At 38.7% G+C, this 18,550-nt stretch overlaps 1 protein-coding gene across 4 annotated transcripts in view; it reads left to right on the top strand.

The window, feature by feature from the left end:
- DNAJC6 (DnaJ heat shock protein family (Hsp40) member C6) overlaps positions 1 to 16,575 on the top strand; it is a 73,888-nt gene extending 57,313 nt beyond the window's left edge. For all 4 annotated transcript variants that reach the window (XM_087719524.1, XM_087719523.1, XM_087719521.1 and 1 more), the window contains 6 exons: positions 2,185 to 2,256; positions 3,819 to 3,944; positions 9,582 to 9,848; positions 11,741 to 11,886; positions 12,568 to 12,744; positions 14,268 to 16,575. In XM_087719524.1, the coding sequence (XP_087575650.1) occupies positions 2,185 to 2,256; positions 3,819 to 3,944; positions 9,582 to 9,848; positions 11,741 to 11,886; positions 12,568 to 12,744; positions 14,268 to 14,369 (890 nt within the window). In that variant the 3' untranslated portion in view covers positions 14,370 to 16,575. The remainder of the gene's footprint in view (positions 1 to 2,184; positions 2,257 to 3,818; positions 3,945 to 9,581; positions 9,849 to 11,740; positions 11,887 to 12,567; positions 12,745 to 14,267) is intronic.
- The last annotated feature ends 1,975 nt before the right edge of the window (positions 16,576 to 18,550 follow it).

Raw genomic sequence — 18,550 nt, 5'->3', positions numbered from 1 at the left:
ACCCTAGCTACTACACCCCTTCTCTTAGTGGCAGCCACAAAAAGAGCAGCAGGCCCAGCAACACTAGGGCTGGCAAGAGTGTGCCAAAAACAGAGACAGAAGTTCTGGCCCTCTCTGGATCAGCTGTTCCGTAGGCTGTGGGCCACGGTTAAGGGGCCTCCTGCACCTCAAAAATAATAAGATCTTCCCGAAAATAAGGCCAAGCGCTTATTTCAGGGGTTTTTAAAAAAAGAAAATAAGACCCTGTCTTATTTTCGGGGAAACACAGTATCTGTTCACGAATGAAGGCAAATATATGTATCCCAGGATAATGTTGCGGGATCTAATCTGGGTTGGTCATTGGAACCAGAGGTTTAGTCTTCCAAGCTGTCAGTCTCGTGCTGTAGCCTGTTCTAAGGGAACTTCTGTCTCTGGTGATTGACCCAGATTGGATCCTTCAGAATCTGTTCAGCAGGAAAATATCCATGTTCAGAATAATAAACTATGCTGTTTGCAGGTCAAATAGCATAACATTATTATGATTATTAGTAATCCTTTTGGGAAAACACTCATATTTTTTTTAAAAAAATGTGAATAAGATCTTATTTACAAAAAATATGGAATCTGTTCAACCCCAAGTGATCTGGTTCAATGTTGGTAGATGCTTCCAAGCACTCAAAGTGGCATGGCTATGTGAGAAATTATTTCTTACATTAAGTCATTGACATTGTCTGTTGACATGAAGTAGAGGCCTTTTTCATACTCACAGTATCCAGTGCTTATTTCCCAATTTTCCCCAATATTTTGCTTTCTGCTTTTCACTCAATGTCATGGAGAAAATCTATGTGGTGGCAAATAATATCAATTTTCACCCAACAATCTGCTGCTCATTGGCACAACTGATATGTCTATATTGAGAACTACAGTTCACACATGAGCCATTCTTTGATCCTTGACCTTGCCAATATTTTAGAATGAGGTTATGCACATATGATCCCCTCCAGGATTTGTAGAAGACTATCATAGCAAGGGTTATGCATCCACAGCTAAGGACAAGGAAAGGATTGAAAAAATAAAAATCTAAAAGTGTCTAAGGTCCAAAAATACCTGAACACAATAGTCAACACTATTAGGGAATTGTGTTCCCTCAAAAATTATTGCAGAACGTTTTTGTTCATCCTCTTACTTTACACAATGGGGAAGATGCAAAAATGGTTGAAGGAGACAACATATTTTTCTGAGTAAATAAGTAGAATTTTGGCTTTCATGCATTCTAAGAAATAAATAAGTTGGTAGAGGCTAACGCTTTGCTTTGCAGCATGGAAATTTGCATTAAAAAACGTACTATGGAATTGAGAACATAGTAGTGCACTGGTATTCATTAGGACAGGGGTTACCAAACTTTCGGACTTTAGGGACCATTAAATTCTTAATTTTAAATCCGGCGGACCACTAATATGATCTGCCTAATGACCGACTGGGTGGGCATGGCTAGGTGGTCATGTGACTGGGTTGGTATGGCCAACTTGATGTCACTCATGTCAAGGGGTGCCTCATCAGCCTCTATTCATCCCTCCTCTCCCAGCCACTCTTTGCCTCCCTGCCTGGTTCCTTGGGCCCCAACAGGAAGCAGTTGTTGGAGCTAAGCAGCCACCATGAGAAAGAGTTGGCAAAACAGCTCAGTTTAAATTGAATCTGACCAAGGAGGTTCAATAGAAGCACCTCACTGAGGACTAGGAGCATAGGCTTTCCAAGCAGAGGGAAGACCTGCGGGAGTGCAAGGACAGGTACGGTGCCTGAAGGCTCAGCGGGCTGAGATGGTCAGCCAGTTCCAGGCCATGATGCAGTCCCACTGGAACAAGGACCTCCAGCTCTTTGTAAGTACCAGCGGTACTTCCCTCTAGCCTTCACCCAAAGCAGTGCACCAGGAGGCTGAAGCAGACCCCAAGTCAGAATTTCTGCTCCCCTCCGACCCACATTCATTCATTTATTCTAAAATGAATTTAGAACATTTTAAGTATTCATTTCTGGTGAGATTAGTACTCACAAGCTACTTATTCTGAGAAAGTTGTATATATATTTATTTAATGAGAAGACATGGTGAATTTCCCACAAACAATTGAGAAAGGCTAAAACAAATGAATGGATAACTGTTTATACTACTGTTTTAAAAATATTGCTAAATGGCAATGTTTATCTTTTAAGGTTCTTCGAATACACCAACTGTTTCCATTCAGCCAGATATTTCAGGAGACTGGGAATGGCCTAGTAAATCAGGTTTGTCTGACATTAATATCTGTTTAAGATGATTTATAGCAATAGCAATAACACTTAGTGCTTTATAGCCCTCTCTAAGCAGTTTACATAGTCAGCCAGTTGCCCTCAACAATCTGGGTCCTCATTTTACCACCTCAAAAGGATGGAAGGCTGAGTCAATCTTGAGCCGGTGAGACTAATATCTAATATGTTTAAGATGATTTATGTGAAAGGTGTTCAGCTAAGAACTGTGACATTTATCATCAGTTTCTAAGTAGTTGTTTGTTTGTAAGATTTATATTCCACCTTCCCTTCAATAGCACAAGATGACATGCTTAGCAATATTTGGGGTGGAGGGTGCCTTCCAGGGGTGGGTTCCTGCCAGTTCTAACCTCTTCTATAGAAGAGGTTCCACAAATCTACAGTGCCGTTTAGAACTGATTTCAGCTCCCTCCCCCCGCCCGTCGGCATATCATCAAGATGAAGAGTGAGAGGAGGAATTCTGGGAGTTGAAGTCCACAGGTCTTAAAGCTGTCAAGTTGGAACACCCCTGGGTTTTTTTTCTAAAGGGTTAGGGGTGCAAGGGTCTTCTAACTTGGCAGCTTTAAGACTTGTGTGTTTCAAATGCCAGAGTTTCTGAGCCAACATTTTGGTTGCTAAGGAAGAGCATTGTTAAGTGAGTTTCACCACATTTTACAAGTTGGCCATGGCCACCAAGTCACATGGCTGGAAAGCCACTCCCACCCACCCACATGGCTGGCAAACCACTCCCACAAAGCAGGCCACACCTACAGAAGAGGTTCTAAAAAAGTTTGAAACCCACCACTGGTGCCTTCACATTTGTATTGATTCCTGGTAATTGCTGGGAGCAGTCATTGCAATTTGCTTAGTAAGATTTTTGGAAGTGTTTTGCCATTGCTTTCATCCCAGGCCTAGTTCTTAGCCTGGTGCCTTCACCACTACACCAAACTGACTTTCTCTAAATGAAGTGGCAAAATAGGTTCCTATCAGGGATGTAAGAGGGGATCAGCCTCCAGCAATTGATATTGACGTTTTGAAAATATGCTTTTTCAATGGACACAACATATTTAACTTTAATATCTTAAATGTTGAAGAAGAATTGCCCAAGGGTATTACAGGAGTGCTAATGAAATAGAAAAAATATGATACCCAAAGAAGTATTGATGTATTACAGAGATTTTACAAAAGCATGTGTACTACAAGTTATACATGCTGCTATTTATAGTTGTCAAAAGCATTTTATAGTATATGAGCTAAGTTAGCTTCTTTATTCTCTTAATAACATGATTTAATGAAAAAGTAACTTGGGTGTTATTTTTTTCTACTCTAGTTGGCCAAAGGTTTTTTGGGTGCTTGTTGAGACTTGTTCTATGCTGTTGATTGAATATATCTTCAATACAGACCTAGAAAGACATATTCCCAAACTACAATTCTATAAATGATATGCTTTGCTTATGTTGAGTTAACCAACTAGTTTATGCAGTTGGATTGTGCTACTTTTAGCTTTGAGGTCATTCAATTGTATTTCATAAACATGCTTTTTCTCTTCTTACATCATCTAGGTATGGTGAGCAAATCAACTGCTTCCAGCCCTACAGGATCACTGCACAACACCCCCACACATCAAGCCAAACCACAAACTCTGGATCCTTTTGCTGACTTGGGAGCTCTTGGTGCAAATCTAGCAGGTTGACTGATGATTGCATAACCAAAACACATGTATATTCAGAAGTGCATGTTCATATAACAGTCTGCTATTATTAATGTCTGTTGTCTGCTTCTCCAGAATGAATAACCAAGGTGTATCCATGAACGACAGATAATAAAATGCTGCCACTTTCCCAGCTCTCAGTATTTCACTGAACTCTTCTAAATTTTAAATAAAACTATCATAAGCCATAAAGAGCCCAAAAAAGTAAAAAGAAAAGTGAAAAGTAGAAAAAAAAATCAAAGAACAAAAGAAATAAAGAAAAAGAAGTAACTTCCCTTCTTCGCAGCAAATATATACTTCAAAAACATATCACCACTTCTTAAAATATTACAAACCTCTTCACCTTATATCTCACCTCATTCTCAATAAACATAAAAATCCTCATCATTCTTCCTAATCAGTAAAAGTCCAGTAAGGTTTATCAGAAACAATCACCTATCTATTATAAACTTAATCTAATAAAACTAATAAGCCCACTTAATTTCTTACTTTTATATTTATATCTCCTTGTCTGTTCTTAAGCAAATCCCCCAAAACCTCACCAATCAAATACAACCAATAAAGGTTACCAGAAATGATACCACAACTATTTTAAACTTAATGAGAAAAAAAATTAAATGTAGCAAATAACCTCTTATCATTAAAACAAAACTTTGAAACATTATTTTCCAGTTCTAGTAAAAAAAAATCCTTTCAAGATTAGTAAAAATAACCAGAGCCTATTATATCATTGATCAAATAAGCCCATTTTATATTCTTTCCCCTTACTCCCCAAATCTTGATCTTAATAGGTCCCCTCAAATAATATCCCAGCATATGGTTTATTTTCATTCATTTTTCTATTCTCACAAAATCACCAACATTAACAAGCCCCTCTTGTAAATCCAGTATAAAAAGATTATACAAGTCATTCTTTTGGCCTATTATTCTCATATCCTTTTTAATTATTAAACATCACCTAGCTTTATTTGTAGGTTCAGTTCATCTTGCTCCATATCCTTCTTATAGACTGTCATTTTTTAAATCCATATTTAAGTCAAATTCATTCTCCAGTAAAAGTTATTTCACTTTCATAGCAGGGACGTGCAGTCACTAGAGGCAAGGGAGGCGGAGCCTCACCAGTCTCCTCAGGAAAAAGAAAGAAATTTAAATATTTTTTTTTAAATAATTAAAGCCAAGATAGTTGCTACCAGATTCCAGCTCACAGTGGCTTGGTGTCTGCTTAGTGTTAACCAAAGCAGGAGGCGAGAGAACTCGGGGCCTCTTTTCCATAAGGAATTTTTCGCTTTCTAAAAGTTAATAAAGAGTTAAAAGGCAAAGAAGTTCAGATGGAAAAGAGGCACTAATTCTCCCGCCTCCTGATTTGGAAGCAGCCAATCGTGTCTTCTTGAGCACGCTTACGTTGGGCGGGGCGTGCTTCAGAGGAGAGAGGAGTGGGCGAGAAGGAGGAGGCTGCCTCTTTGCTGCAGACCTGGGTGCTTGGCGGCTCCCGCGATGCAAAGTGCCCCGCTGCCCCCCCGCTGTCCCGGCCTGCGTCCGCTGCTTCTCCAAGCTCTGCCGCTGGAAGTCCCGGATCGCCTCTGGGGAAGGCTGAGTGAAAAACGGAACAAAGCTTCTCCGCGGCCTCCCAGCACTACGCAGAGGCTCTCACAGGAGCAGGTGTCAGCGGCTGGCGGCCTGGAGCGGCCCCGGCTGTGAGACAAGGGAGCACTTAAAGCAGCCGCTGCCGCCGCCGCCACCACCCCTCCTTCGCCCAGCTTGGAGAAGCAGCGGATGCAGGCCGGGACAGCGGGGGGCAGCGGGGCACTTTGCATCGCGGGAGCCACCAAGCGCCTTTGCTGCAGACCCGGGCGCTTGGTTGCTCCCGCGATGCAAATTCTCCCCCCCCCGCCGAGGCCGACCGCTGCCCTGCTGAGCCTCACCAGGTATCAACCTCACCGCACGTCACTGTTTCATAGCATCATCTAGCCTTTCAATTACAGCAAAAATGTTTTTTAAAGGATCTGCTGAATATATTTTTTCCACACACATCTTGCAGTATATCCATTATTTTATTTGCTTTTGATGCCCTCAAGTTTCCAACCTTCAAAGACCAAACTTATTACATTGTATGTTTTTTCAAGGAATGTAAATATCCACTGTTTCCCATGGGAAGGATTTTATAATCAATTTCAACGTTCTATTTCAAATCCTTCTGTTTTTTGCTATTTCCAAAAAATAACATTTTTTCAAGTCCTTAAATTCATATTCAAAACACTTCCTTCACTAAGGATAAAGAGACTTACCCAGTGAATGTAGTAGAAATTTGTCAGTCAAAAGGGTCTTACTATTTCTGCAACAGTAAAAAGATAATCAAAACATTGATTAAGAAATGAGACTCTGTTGAACTTTTGTCCTTAAAAGGCTGCATTACAACTGTAATCTACCCATCTACTCCCAACCACTCAACTCATAAACCATCTGCAAAATTGTGGTCCCTGTGGTCTACTCATGAGAAATGGTTATCCAGAATACATGTGGGTTATTATCTCATGATATCTCCTTTTTCTGGAGAGATTTTACCAGTGCAGATACAGCCTCCAACTATGATCTCCATCATAAATGCCATCCCATGTTGGCAAGACATCTGGCTCTGCATGGCATTCACCAGAAGTCTCAATTCTAGTATACATTCTAAGGAGAACTCTGAACAATTATCTTGTTTTGTCAGGCTTCTTGTCCATTCAAATGTCAATATAAAGTGCTTATGTGTTAGATACCCAGGACACATTGGGAATTTTGCATGTGTGTTGCACATAGGAATTGGCGGTATTGGACTTTGTGTTAAGGATTCCACAAATGATAGCTTTCAGGAGATAGCATTGACTATGCTGGGTTCTTTTGAAGCAACTCAGAATTTCCTGGGTCTGCTTCAATCTGTTATTTTCAACTTTAAGTGCTGAATTTTGAACAATATGCATGGGAGATTTTTCACCAATCTGTTTATTTATCTCTTGACATCAAGATATTATGTTTAGTTAGAAGTAAAAAAAAAACCAATTTCTTAAGGGCATCGTTTGTAATTAATTTACTGCTGGAAAAATAATTGAATCTAGAATATCCAAATAATTATAGTTCTATGACTTATTCCCAAAGAAGAGTCTAAAATGGGTGGAGTTCATTTTACTGGATTTTGACACGGATTCCCTTGATGATTATGCTAAGAGAGATAGAGAGTGATTATGATATCCTTCTATGTGAAGTGTTGTCTGAATTTGGCTTTGAAGTGATTTCCTTCAGATTTATATGATTCACCCCAAAATCTGTGATCATTAAAGTCATAATATCTAGTGGGAGGAATTCTCATTCGTTCATATTTTCAAATGCTAATAGATTATAACATATATATGAATAGTTTGATTAATGATCTTCACCAGTACATTATCTAAATGGTGAGCAATTAGGAGTTACATATCTCATTCTATATATCATTGTAGCTTTGGTTTTGTATGAGAAAAATTGCCCATCTTAACCAACACAATTAAAGAAATAAGTAAGCACATATTAATGCAATTAACAGATCATAAAATGTATGGAGTTATCCATTGTTCAATATCTTTCCAACCCCTTTTATAAAATGCTTTGCCCCCCTTTTTTCATTAACCTTTAAAGTCTACTATGATCATAACAACTACATTTATACTCTTCTCTGCTGTTTGCTGTCTTGTTTGTTTACATTTCCCATTCTTGTTGAAATAAGGGCCTTCTTTCCCGGCTTGGTTTTTTGCTGGTTTGCAGAATCAAGGCCAAATAGATAATTGATGTGATGTGGCATGGCTATTTGTAGTTATTATCTTTTTTATTTATGTCACAGTGTCATGGGGTTCTTTTACAACTGGAGGTGGAGATGGCACACAGAAAAAGCTTTATGCTTTTTTACTATTTACAGTGAAGGCATTTATAGCAGTTATTTACAGCAGATATATACAGACCTTTTCAGTGTTCTCCCCAATGTCAGGTTTCCTCCTAGTCTCCCTCTCTCCTCCTTCACTACCTACAGTAAGAGAGATGACCCCCTCCCTCTAGCTCTCCTGCTTCCTTCCCCTTTTCTGGGGTTACCAAGAAAGAATGAAAATAAAGGAATGGGCTGGATTTACTGTAATGTGCTCAGTATGGCTTGACTTTCTTCTGGATCTACTCAGCTACAGTACTACTACTCCACTGGTAAAAGAACCTTTCTCAGGATCCTCTACCTATCAGGCCTTCCTCAGAGGGCTTTGCCAATAACCCACAAACCTCTTACTTCCTACTTTGAGCCTTGTGTCAGGGTTCCAAGTAATGCACCCATAGAAAGTAGAACTCTGAGGCAGGCAAATTCCTCAAAGAACATCATATTGGCACAACTGGTGAAAGTCAACTCTAAAAATTCCCATGGCTTTCACCCAATTAAAAATAAAAGTTCCACATTTCCCCCAAGTCACTGGTCACACTGTCCAATCCAGGTGCTGGCTGGTTGCTTGGTTACTTCACTCCTCCCCTGGCCAACCACCTGTGAGAATGTCCTTGATTCCCACAGGAAAGCTTTATTGTTTTGGCTACAAAACCTCATCTAATTATCTCCGCCCTCCCTCTGTTTTGTGGCAACCCCGAAGCCTCCAAGTTGGCCTCAGCCATGTCCACTCCAGGGTTGACACCTTGGTGAAGATGTCTTCTCTCTGGGCCCTCATTTCTTTTCTTTCAGGGAAGTCCCCTGTGGATTTTGTCTCTCTCTCCCCAATTGGCAACTGCTCTGCACAAAACTTCACTGTCCAACTTCTGTCGCTAACTACTCTATTTTACACCACATTTCTCTCTTGTTTTCTCCTCTATCTCTCCCTCCCTCCCACTCCAGCAACATGTCCCTCAGAAACTGAGCAGGTGGGTACTCCCCCCCCCCCAGGGCTGCAGTCCCCAACACCCATATATCAGACTTGACTGATGGGCCTGCTGTCTCTACATCTCCTCACATCAGCTCCGGCTAGCAGTAGTGACAACACAGATGGCCTTCAAGCCCAAGGTTGAGCTGCTTCTCCCTTTTTCTCATTCCCTTTTATTGACTCACACCAGCAGCTACGCCAGGTCATATGCCACAAGTCAGTAATAGGGAAATGATACAAAGATGCAAGCAAAAGTAAAACATTAGAATTGCAAGTGGTGATGTCTTAAATATATTCTTAATGAATAGAATGATGCCTTAAATATGATGAACAAGTCTCTTGATTATACAGTACATTCAAGTTGTTTGGGTGACTTTAAGTTTCGCTCCCCACCCGCACCCCAAGCAGTCAATTAATCACAACTTCACCCTGCACTTGAAAGTAACAGGACATATCATTTTATTTGTTCTGGAGAAGCTGAAGGGTACAGCCATTCTCTACTCCTACTCCCAAATCAATTAGGAAATTTGCCTTGTAAGATCTGTGTGCCTATGTATTATTGTGGAGTATAATAATTGTCAGCATTTATAATCTTGGAAATGGGTTTTATTTACAGTTCCCATGACTTGATACTTGGTTATAGGTGTAACAATTCTCATTCTGGTTTCTTGCTAAGCCAAACATAACATTAATACACGTTGCTTTACTTCACATTCCAGGTTGTCCTTCCTTGGCCAGCAAACCCAATACACCTACAGGAATGGGAGGGGTTTTTCCTCCTATGGGATCACCACAGAAACCATCTCCCCAGCCAATGGGAGGTGGCAGCTGGCCACAGGGCCCTGGATTCCCTAGGCCTCAAACCCAGACTAAACCTCAACAAAGCATGCCTCATTCTTCTCCGCAAAATAGGCCGAATTATAATGTGAGTTTTTCTGCAATGCCTGCTGGTCAAAATGACCGTGGAAAAGGATCGGGCAGTTCTGGTAACTGAACTTTTAATTTTTTGAACTATGTTTAAATGCAAATAGTATGTTGCTTGATAGGCTACAAAGTGCAATATTTTCATGGCCAAGTCTCTGTTAACTATGATATAAGTGACATGTCTGAAATTAAACTAGACACTTCAGTGATGGCTACCTTTTTGGTACAGAGTACTGAAAGCATGCAGAACTTGCCCTCCCATGTATGTATGTGCGACCCCTGCGCATGCATCCCACCCCCTGCATGCGTGCATGTCTCCCACATGCGCTCCACCCCTGTGCATGTGTGGCAGAGACCCGAGAACCAGCTGGCCAGTGGGAGGCGTATGCCCATGCGTGGCGGAGCCAAGCTGGGGTGTGGTTCATGTGCCTGTAGAGAGGGTTCTGCGGGTCAGCTGTGGCATGCGTGCCATAGTTTACCATCATGGCTCTAGTTCTAAGAGTAGCTGTACATCAGCTTGCTCCAACCAGATGCCCTCTATGAGTTTTGGAAATACAACACTCCAAATTAGGAATTGTTAACAGGGATCTTGGAAGTAGCAGTCCTAACACATCTAAAGGGCATGGGAAGACTGAATTGCAGAGATTGTACTGCTGCTTATTATAATAAACCAATATTTCTCCTTCTTCCCAATGACTTGTAAGTGAAGAAACAGCAACTGATAGATTTCTGGATTTTAGATGGTAACTCTTAGCATTCCTCATTGTTGGCAAAGGCTGATGGGAATTGAATTTTAACAACATCTGAAGGCCTACCTGTTGCCCATTATTTTGAAGTGAAACTCAGTGAAACTGCTACCAGTTTTCCTATCTGCCAATGATATGGCTTTCATACACAGGGAGCTCTCATATTTGATAATATTATGTTCTACAATAAATTTCACTAGATGTGGAAAGAGAATAACAAAACCCAGGTATACCATTTTTACAGCAGTATACATGTAATTATGATTTTTTAGTTACCACATGTTCACATGAGTTTAAAAGAGCTGAACTTTTCAAAGACAAATGAAAATTAGATTCATATTATTTGAACTGCTGAGTGAGTTTAAGTTCAAAATGGGCCTACCTGATTAACCAGGGGTCTCCAACGTTGGCAACTTTAAGACTTGTGGACTTCAACTCCCAGAATTCTTGTCTAAAGGGAGTTCTGGGAGTTGAAGTCCATGAGTCTTAAAGTTGCCAATGTTGGAGACCCCTGTGATAAACCAAAGAAGAGGGATCTTACTCAGATAGATAGGCTAGATAAGGCAATATACGGAATGCTAAACTACAGGCAGTCCTCAACTTATGACCATAATTGAGACCAAAATTTCCACTGCTAAGTGAGACAGTTGTTAAGTGGGTTTTGCATTTGATGATCTTTCTTGCCACAGTCACTGTAGTGAATCACTGTAGTTGTTAAGCTAGTAACAGTTGTTAAGTGTATCTGGCTTCCCATTGACTTTGTCTGCCAGAAGTTCACAAAAGATGATCACATAACCCTGGGGCAATGCAACCATCATAAATACATGCCAGTTGTCAAGCATTTAAATTTTGATCACATGACCATGGGGATGCTGCAACAGTCATAAGTGTGAAAACAGTCATAAGTCATTTTTTTCAATGTGGTTGTAACTTTGTTCACTAAATGAATGGTTGTAAGTCAAGGACTACCTACATTACATAAAAGTTCTGTAATTGAATTTCCAGTGACATGCTGTTGTGGAAAGCTCTGCTAACAACATTAGCACTGAAGGAGAAAGTATAAATTCCCATATTTTTCTGTGCTGTAAATGCCTACACGTTATCTTGTTTGGCTTAAGTTTTGTGATACAGTAATTTGATCGTGTTAGAGAAATATTGAACTATATCAGATCAGAAATAATAATACTTATTTTTATTTTACTGTTCAGATCCTAAGCCCAAACTGTCTGCTGATTTTGAGGATCTCTTATCTGGCCAAGGTTTTAATGCGCATAGAGACAGAAAGGGCCCCAGAACAATAGCAGAGATGCGAAAAGAAGAAATGGCCAAAGAAATGGATCCTGAAAAATTAAAAGTACGCATTGGGATATCTTAGACATTTTTAAAATAAAGTTTCAAAGATGTATTAGGATGCAATATTAATTATGTATGTTGTACATAAATAATGTCAATATGCTATAGCAACTTATCAGGATATTTTGCATTGTTGTTGTTTTCCTTTTAATTTCAAAATCTTAGCATCCACATGGTGACAATGATGGTAGAAAGGAGGGGATAGAAAATCCCATTGAGATATTCCGGCTTCAGGAGAGTAGTTTAAGATTTCTATATGATGAACTAATCATGGTTGTTTTCTGGAATTTTGAAACAGTCTAAGCAAATTTAGTCTAATACAGAGTTCCCTGGAACCACCCAGATTGGCGGCTCAGAGGGGTGATTTCGTTGGAAGGGCAGGAACAGGTGTGCATGTGTGGCTGTGCACGTCCACGACATTCACAGTGATACCTGTGCGAGTGGGGCTGCAAGCACTGCAATGAGGCTCGTGCAAGCGTGGTGATGCTTGCACAAGTGGAGCCCTGTGCACACACACACATGCATATGCACTTGCTGGCCACTCATGCATCCCAGTGGCAATTAGGCCATGGGCCAATAGAGGGCCATGGCCCACAGGTTGGGGACTTCTGATCTACCGTAATAGGAATAATTACATCTGCCTGCTTAGCTGTTTGATTCAGGATTATATCTCTCTACACAGATCCTTGAATGGATTGAAGGGAAGGAGAGAAATATAAGAGCATTGTTATCTACCATGCATACAGTGCTATGGGAAGGAGAAACAAAGTGGAAACCTGTGAGCATGGCCGATCTTGTAACTCCAGAACAAGTGAAAAAGGTTTATCGGAAAGCAGTACTTGTTGTTCATCCTGATAAAGTAAGAAACAATGTCTTGGGATTTATGTCTTACAAAACTAATATTCTAGTTCTATGTATTGCTGCAGGCAACTTCAGATGCACAAACAATTATACATTGTTGTTACCATTATTACCTTAAAATATCAAAATGTTCTACATGAGAGGTTGTTTCTTACAGTGTATTGTCAAATGTGACTCATCTTGATAATCTTTCATTCAAACTAGATCTACACAGTCCAGGGAGAAGACTTGAAATCAATTGAGAGAGGTGGTTTAGGTGTGAAATCTCAGGATAATTTGCAGTATTTCTCTTTTCAATATTAAAAAAAGTCTAAAAAGTTCCAGTAGGTTTCATTTAAGTAGGAAAAATAAAAATTAGATTTCTTGTGTTTTAATCCTCACAATGAGTTTTTTTAATTAAAAAAATCGTGATTTGAAAAAACAATAGCCCCAGGTTAGAAATAAATACATAAAGCACTCCATAGATCACTAGGATTAAGGTTTGATTTTGTGATAAGCAACATTTTTTGGCCAATTAAGTCAACGTTGATTGGCAATCATTAGCCAACTGACAAGAGAGTTTTATATTGCAAGTACTTCTTTAGAATAAATGAACATGTACAACCTATATCAATCCCACTATAAATGAACATGTGCAACATTATTTTATTGTCATTTCTTTGTTGCTTTGATTAGTAAGACCTTCCTGAGATAATCAAACTTGATAAAATGTGCACTGTTCCACAAATGTATAATACAGCTTTGTGGTTTGATTTGTTTCAAAAACAAGATTTAGCCTATCTGTTTGTTTGTCATGGAATAAATCTATGGGCTTTTCTGCATTGCCTAGTTGTCCAATTCTTTTTGGAGGACAGAAATAGACAAGGTCACGCTCTATGAATCCTTACTCACTTTCACAGTGACCTTTGAGGCTCTGCTTCTGAAATAAACTTTTTCCTATTGCCTTGTTTAGAGGGGTTCTGTCAGTTTGGGATGAAGGCTTTAGTTGGCTTCAGGTTGGTCTTCATGGGGCACTTTAGCGAGGAAGGAAGGGCTTCAGCTGAGTATTTGCTCTTATATCATTTAAACCTTTCTGCTACTGTAACTGAAGCAATACCACAATCTATTACTCTTGCCTTGAAAGTCAAATTTTACTGGTTCATACCCCAACAAAACATTTTTAAAAAATTTATCGTTCTCTCTCTCTCTCTCCCTCCCTCTCTTTCTGTCTCTCTCACACACACATCCTCCTGTGAGGTTCCTAATTATCCTTTGGCTTTATTATATATATTTAAAAATAAAATGAAGTGTCACCATTTCACAATTTCCCACCTCCATCTAAAAATCTTTTCACTTCAGGTGACTGGTTACAAAGCTAAGCCCTAGACTTAGTGTTGTTGTTTTTGTTTTTAATTAAAAGCCCATGGAGAAAAATGGATTTGCCTAAGCAACCCCAAATTTCTGTTGGATATTTCTGTGTGCATGTACTTTACAAACGGATCTTTGTACTTATTGAGACCTGTTGTTTTGCTTTTCTTCCAGGCTACCGGACAGCCATATGAACAATATGCAAAGATGATTTTTATGGAGCTCAATGACGCCTGGTCGGAATTTGATAACCAGGGCCAGAAGCCTTTGTATTAGCATTTGTCCTCAGACGTTGCTGTAGATCTGTGCTAGTGCTTGTATTGTTCCTTGCCACATGATTTTCACAGCTGAACTGATGTCTGGCTGGAGATGTAAAAGTATTAATACTAGCCCAATTTTTTAAAAAATACTCTTCATGGACAGGAACAAAAGAGAAGGCTGATCTTCATGAATTACAGATGCAAAAAGAAAGGAGTTCTTGGGACTGATTTATAATGTTCTTTCAGATTTAAATAGGCATTCTAGTAAATTAGGATTGTTTGCCTTGGAACAAGTGAGATGAAATTGTCTCTTTGCCTTTAGCAAAAGGGACACTACCACTTTGGATGTGGCTTGATTTTGAAGTTTGTATCCAGAACTAACTGAAACTACGGTACATCTTCATTCATATGCAGTTATTTAAAACACTCTCTTTCTTATCCCAATTGGCCCTTAAGTTGTTTGTTTTCTTATGTTTTGGATATGTCAGATAAATAAGTTAATTATGTTGCTGGTAACTTATTGCAGCCTTAAGCGTAGTATTGCATTTCAAGTTTAAGATTTAAGCAGACATTCTTCACAATAGTTGAATTGGGAGCTGCATCTTTAAATAATCTATTATGTTAAATCAGAAACCTCTTGGAGATGATATCAAAATCAGTAGCACGTTGTGTTGACTGTTCTGCACTAATAGAAACTAAGGGTGTGATTATATTGCAAGCTTTTAAAATTCCCCATTGAATTATATTATCTTCTTACATACAGGTGAATCCTTGATTTTTCCTTTAATTTGTGTTCTTCCAAAATTTTAATTGAGTTCGATCAAACATAAGCTTCCCAGATCATTTTTAATACAACTTGAGTGCAACATAGGCTCACCTTCTAAGCCTCTGGAATTAATTTATTTTGTAAATTATTCAAATGATGGAATCTTATCTAGAATAGATATATTGGTTCAAAAAGCAATACAAACATCTGTATGGTACTTATGAAAATAAAAGTGGTTTTTTCCCACCTTCTTACAAAACTAATTTTACATAGTACTCTTTCCGCAGAGACACACGTAATGGCAATTTTTATTTAGGGGTATTTCCTGAATGAAATCCAATCACAAGCAATTATGCATTATTTTTCCTCGTAAACAACTCTCATTAAGTCAGCTTAAGTCAGGAACAACCGTGTAGACCTGGACTGAGTATTATTGATCTTGAAGTGACATTTGAAAATTGTATTTCTCATTTATTGAATGCATGGTAGCACTGCAGTCCTGTCACACACTAGAATCTATTATACAGCCTATCTTCTCATAAAGCTGTCCAGAGATAGGCCTAAAAACACTGGGTGGAGGAAAATTGTCTGTATTTTCACTAGGAGGCCAGTGGATAGGCAGAAGTTTTCACTCTTTCTTAAAGGAAGGAATTTCAAGGTAATGTGAAAATCTTTGTCTATTTAGTGTTTTTAAGACAATCTGTTTTTCTGTTCTGATTTTTTAGTGAGAGAAACCCTTTTCTGCAGATACAGCATGTCAACCAGCCTACATTTATTTTTATATTACATGCCACCTTTTTGTTGTATTGATCCATTATTTATTGCCATTTACTGCCAATGTGAATCAAAAACATCAAGTTCTCCTTTTATATATATATACAAGACATTAAGATGTTTGAAAAGTATAACAAACTGGATGTTATTTATTAACATATTATGAAATGTTTTGATCAAATATGTGCTGGTCTATTAAAAACATTTTGGAATGTGAATTATGTTCCTGTGAATGTTTTTACTCCTTTATTTTCCTCTGTAGATGCTTATGATGCTGTATATAAATAGATTTAATTAATATAGAAAACATTTTTTGAGATTATACCAATGATTAGCTTAGTGTATCAAATTTATTATTTTTATAAATCCAGCTAACTCAAGTTTATGTGAAACACAAAGCAATCCTTAAGTTTCATCTAATTCAGAATCATGAAAAGTTAATCCAGTTTCAACATTCCTCTAACTGCTGTGTTTTATGCATGAAGATGAGACTTGCTATGCGATCAAAACGATGGAGACCAGACAAGGTTTCCTCTTCTGTCTTTTTGATGCTATCAGGAAATAACACTTTTATTCAGGTGTATCAAGAGTTCTTTTTTTTCTTTTTGTAAATCTGCAGTAAACCCATTGAACTGTGAATAGTCTGAAAGATCTGTATATATTAAAAACTTCAAAGAACTCAGTCCATTTGATTTGTATTTATTCTTTGTGGAATAAAAGTTTGAAGATGTGGAAGGATAACAAGATGTACAGGTACATCAAACATGGAAATGGTCAATTTGAATCCATTTTCTTTTTAAACAAGCCCATAAAAGTCTGTGGTGATTAATCCCTCTCTACAATTTTCTGAATTTATATTCTGGGAACCTCCAAACGACAGTTCCTTGTTCAATTATTATTTCATGTAATAAAAATGATGCTGTCTTCTATCTATAGCTTTCCTGTGCTTTAACACTTTTTTTTAAAAAAATATCTTCCTTATGAAATAAAGGTTGCAATTTAACCAATGTCCACTGGGTATAAATGGTCAAAGCAGCAATAGATTAAATCAATATAAATGAAGTATTAATTCTTCTTCACAACAGTCTAACTCTTGAATATTATGCTGTCTGCAAAAAAGCGGGAAGTGAATGGACTTTTTTTGTTGAAGCCACTTCATTTTGTTAGGAGACAAATTATGCTGATGAAGTGCTTTTCTTATGTAGGTGTGGACATTTAAGGCAGGGAAACATTCACAAGCATATGTAATATTCATATTACAGGACCAGTTTAAAAAAAAATCCCAGGGTAAAATAGCCGTAATGCACAGATAGTACTGAGAAATAGATCAAAAAGTATAAAACGGGCATTTATAATTCAGGGATTTATTCTCTACAGCAGCCAATGGTAAGACTAGAACCAACCAATGGAAGCTTTATAAGGACAGATCTAAATTTGAAATAAGGAGGAATCTCCTGACTCTCAGAGGCATTAATAAATTGAACAACCTGTCCCTTTGAAGTACAGAGAGATCAGTGGACATTTTAAAGAGATGATTGCACAACTATTTGTCCCACACTGGACAGGGGTTGGATTAGAAGACCTCCAAAGTTTCTTCCAACTCTGAGTCTGTTTACTGAGAACACCCATCATCCGAAACTTAGTGTAACACTTCAAACTGATGGCATTGCCACATTAAGATCTTCACACTGCTCTAGAAGTAATCATTTTTCTTTCCCTGTCCTATCATCCTCTTCAACTGGGAAAAGAAAAAAATCTCTTTATGCTTTTCTAAACATTTTGATCATGGGTTAAACTGCTTTTGAGGAATCCAAAGAATAAAAACTGGAATTTCATTTCCTGTGCCATTACATATTTTTGCATAGGTATAAAAATACCAAATTATTTCTAAATATCAGCACGGGAGAACATAAGAATCAAAGTATTCTGTTGACATGGTGGCTCAGTGGCTAAGACACTGAACTTGTTTATCACAAAGATCGGCAGTTCAAATCCCTAGCACCGCATAATGCGGTAAGTTCCCGTTATTTGTCCCAGCTTCTGCAATACTAGCAGTTCTAAAGTACGTAAAAATGCAAGTAGAAAAATAGCAACCACCTTTGGTGGGAAGGTAAAAGTGTTCCATGTGCCTTTGGCATTTAGTCATGCCGGCCACATGACCATGGAGACGTCTTTGGACAGTGCTAGTTCTTCGGCTTTGAAACAGAGATAAGCACTGCTCCCTAGAGTTGGGAATGACTGGCACGCATGTGCGGGGGAACCTTTACCTTAACCTATTCTGTTGTACGTTAATAAAGCCCTGGGTGATTTTTTTCCCCAGACAAGGTTCCCCACCCCTCGACAAATTATCCCCCCAAACAAATACTTCTTAAAATTAAAACGAGACGTAAATTTATTTTTCTTGAAAACTCTGAGCTGACAGTAAAGCAAAAACCAGTTTCAAGAGGTAACTAGACTTTCTGGTTTTTCTTCAGCTCTGGCTGGATGGTGGGGAATGGAGGATTCATTCCCCACAATCCAGCCAGAGCTAAGAAGCTTCTTGGATGAGAAGCAAAACATCTTTGAAATAAAACCACTTGCCTCTTGGAAAAGCACCTTTGGGACAACCGTGACCTGGATGACTGAGAATCTCCACAGATAATTCATTTTAGCTTGCA

This window comes from Thamnophis sirtalis, unplaced genomic scaffold (genome assembly GCF_051295495.1).
Source record: "Thamnophis sirtalis isolate CommonGarterSnake01/CBP01778 unplaced genomic scaffold, rThaSir2_p1.2 scaffold_7, whole genome shotgun sequence".
Classification (NCBI taxonomy): Eukaryota; Metazoa; Chordata; class Lepidosauria; order Squamata; family Natricidae; genus Thamnophis; species Thamnophis sirtalis.
The sequence above is the reverse complement of the archived record's forward strand: the minus strand, read 5'-3'. Positions and strand labels throughout refer to the sequence as shown.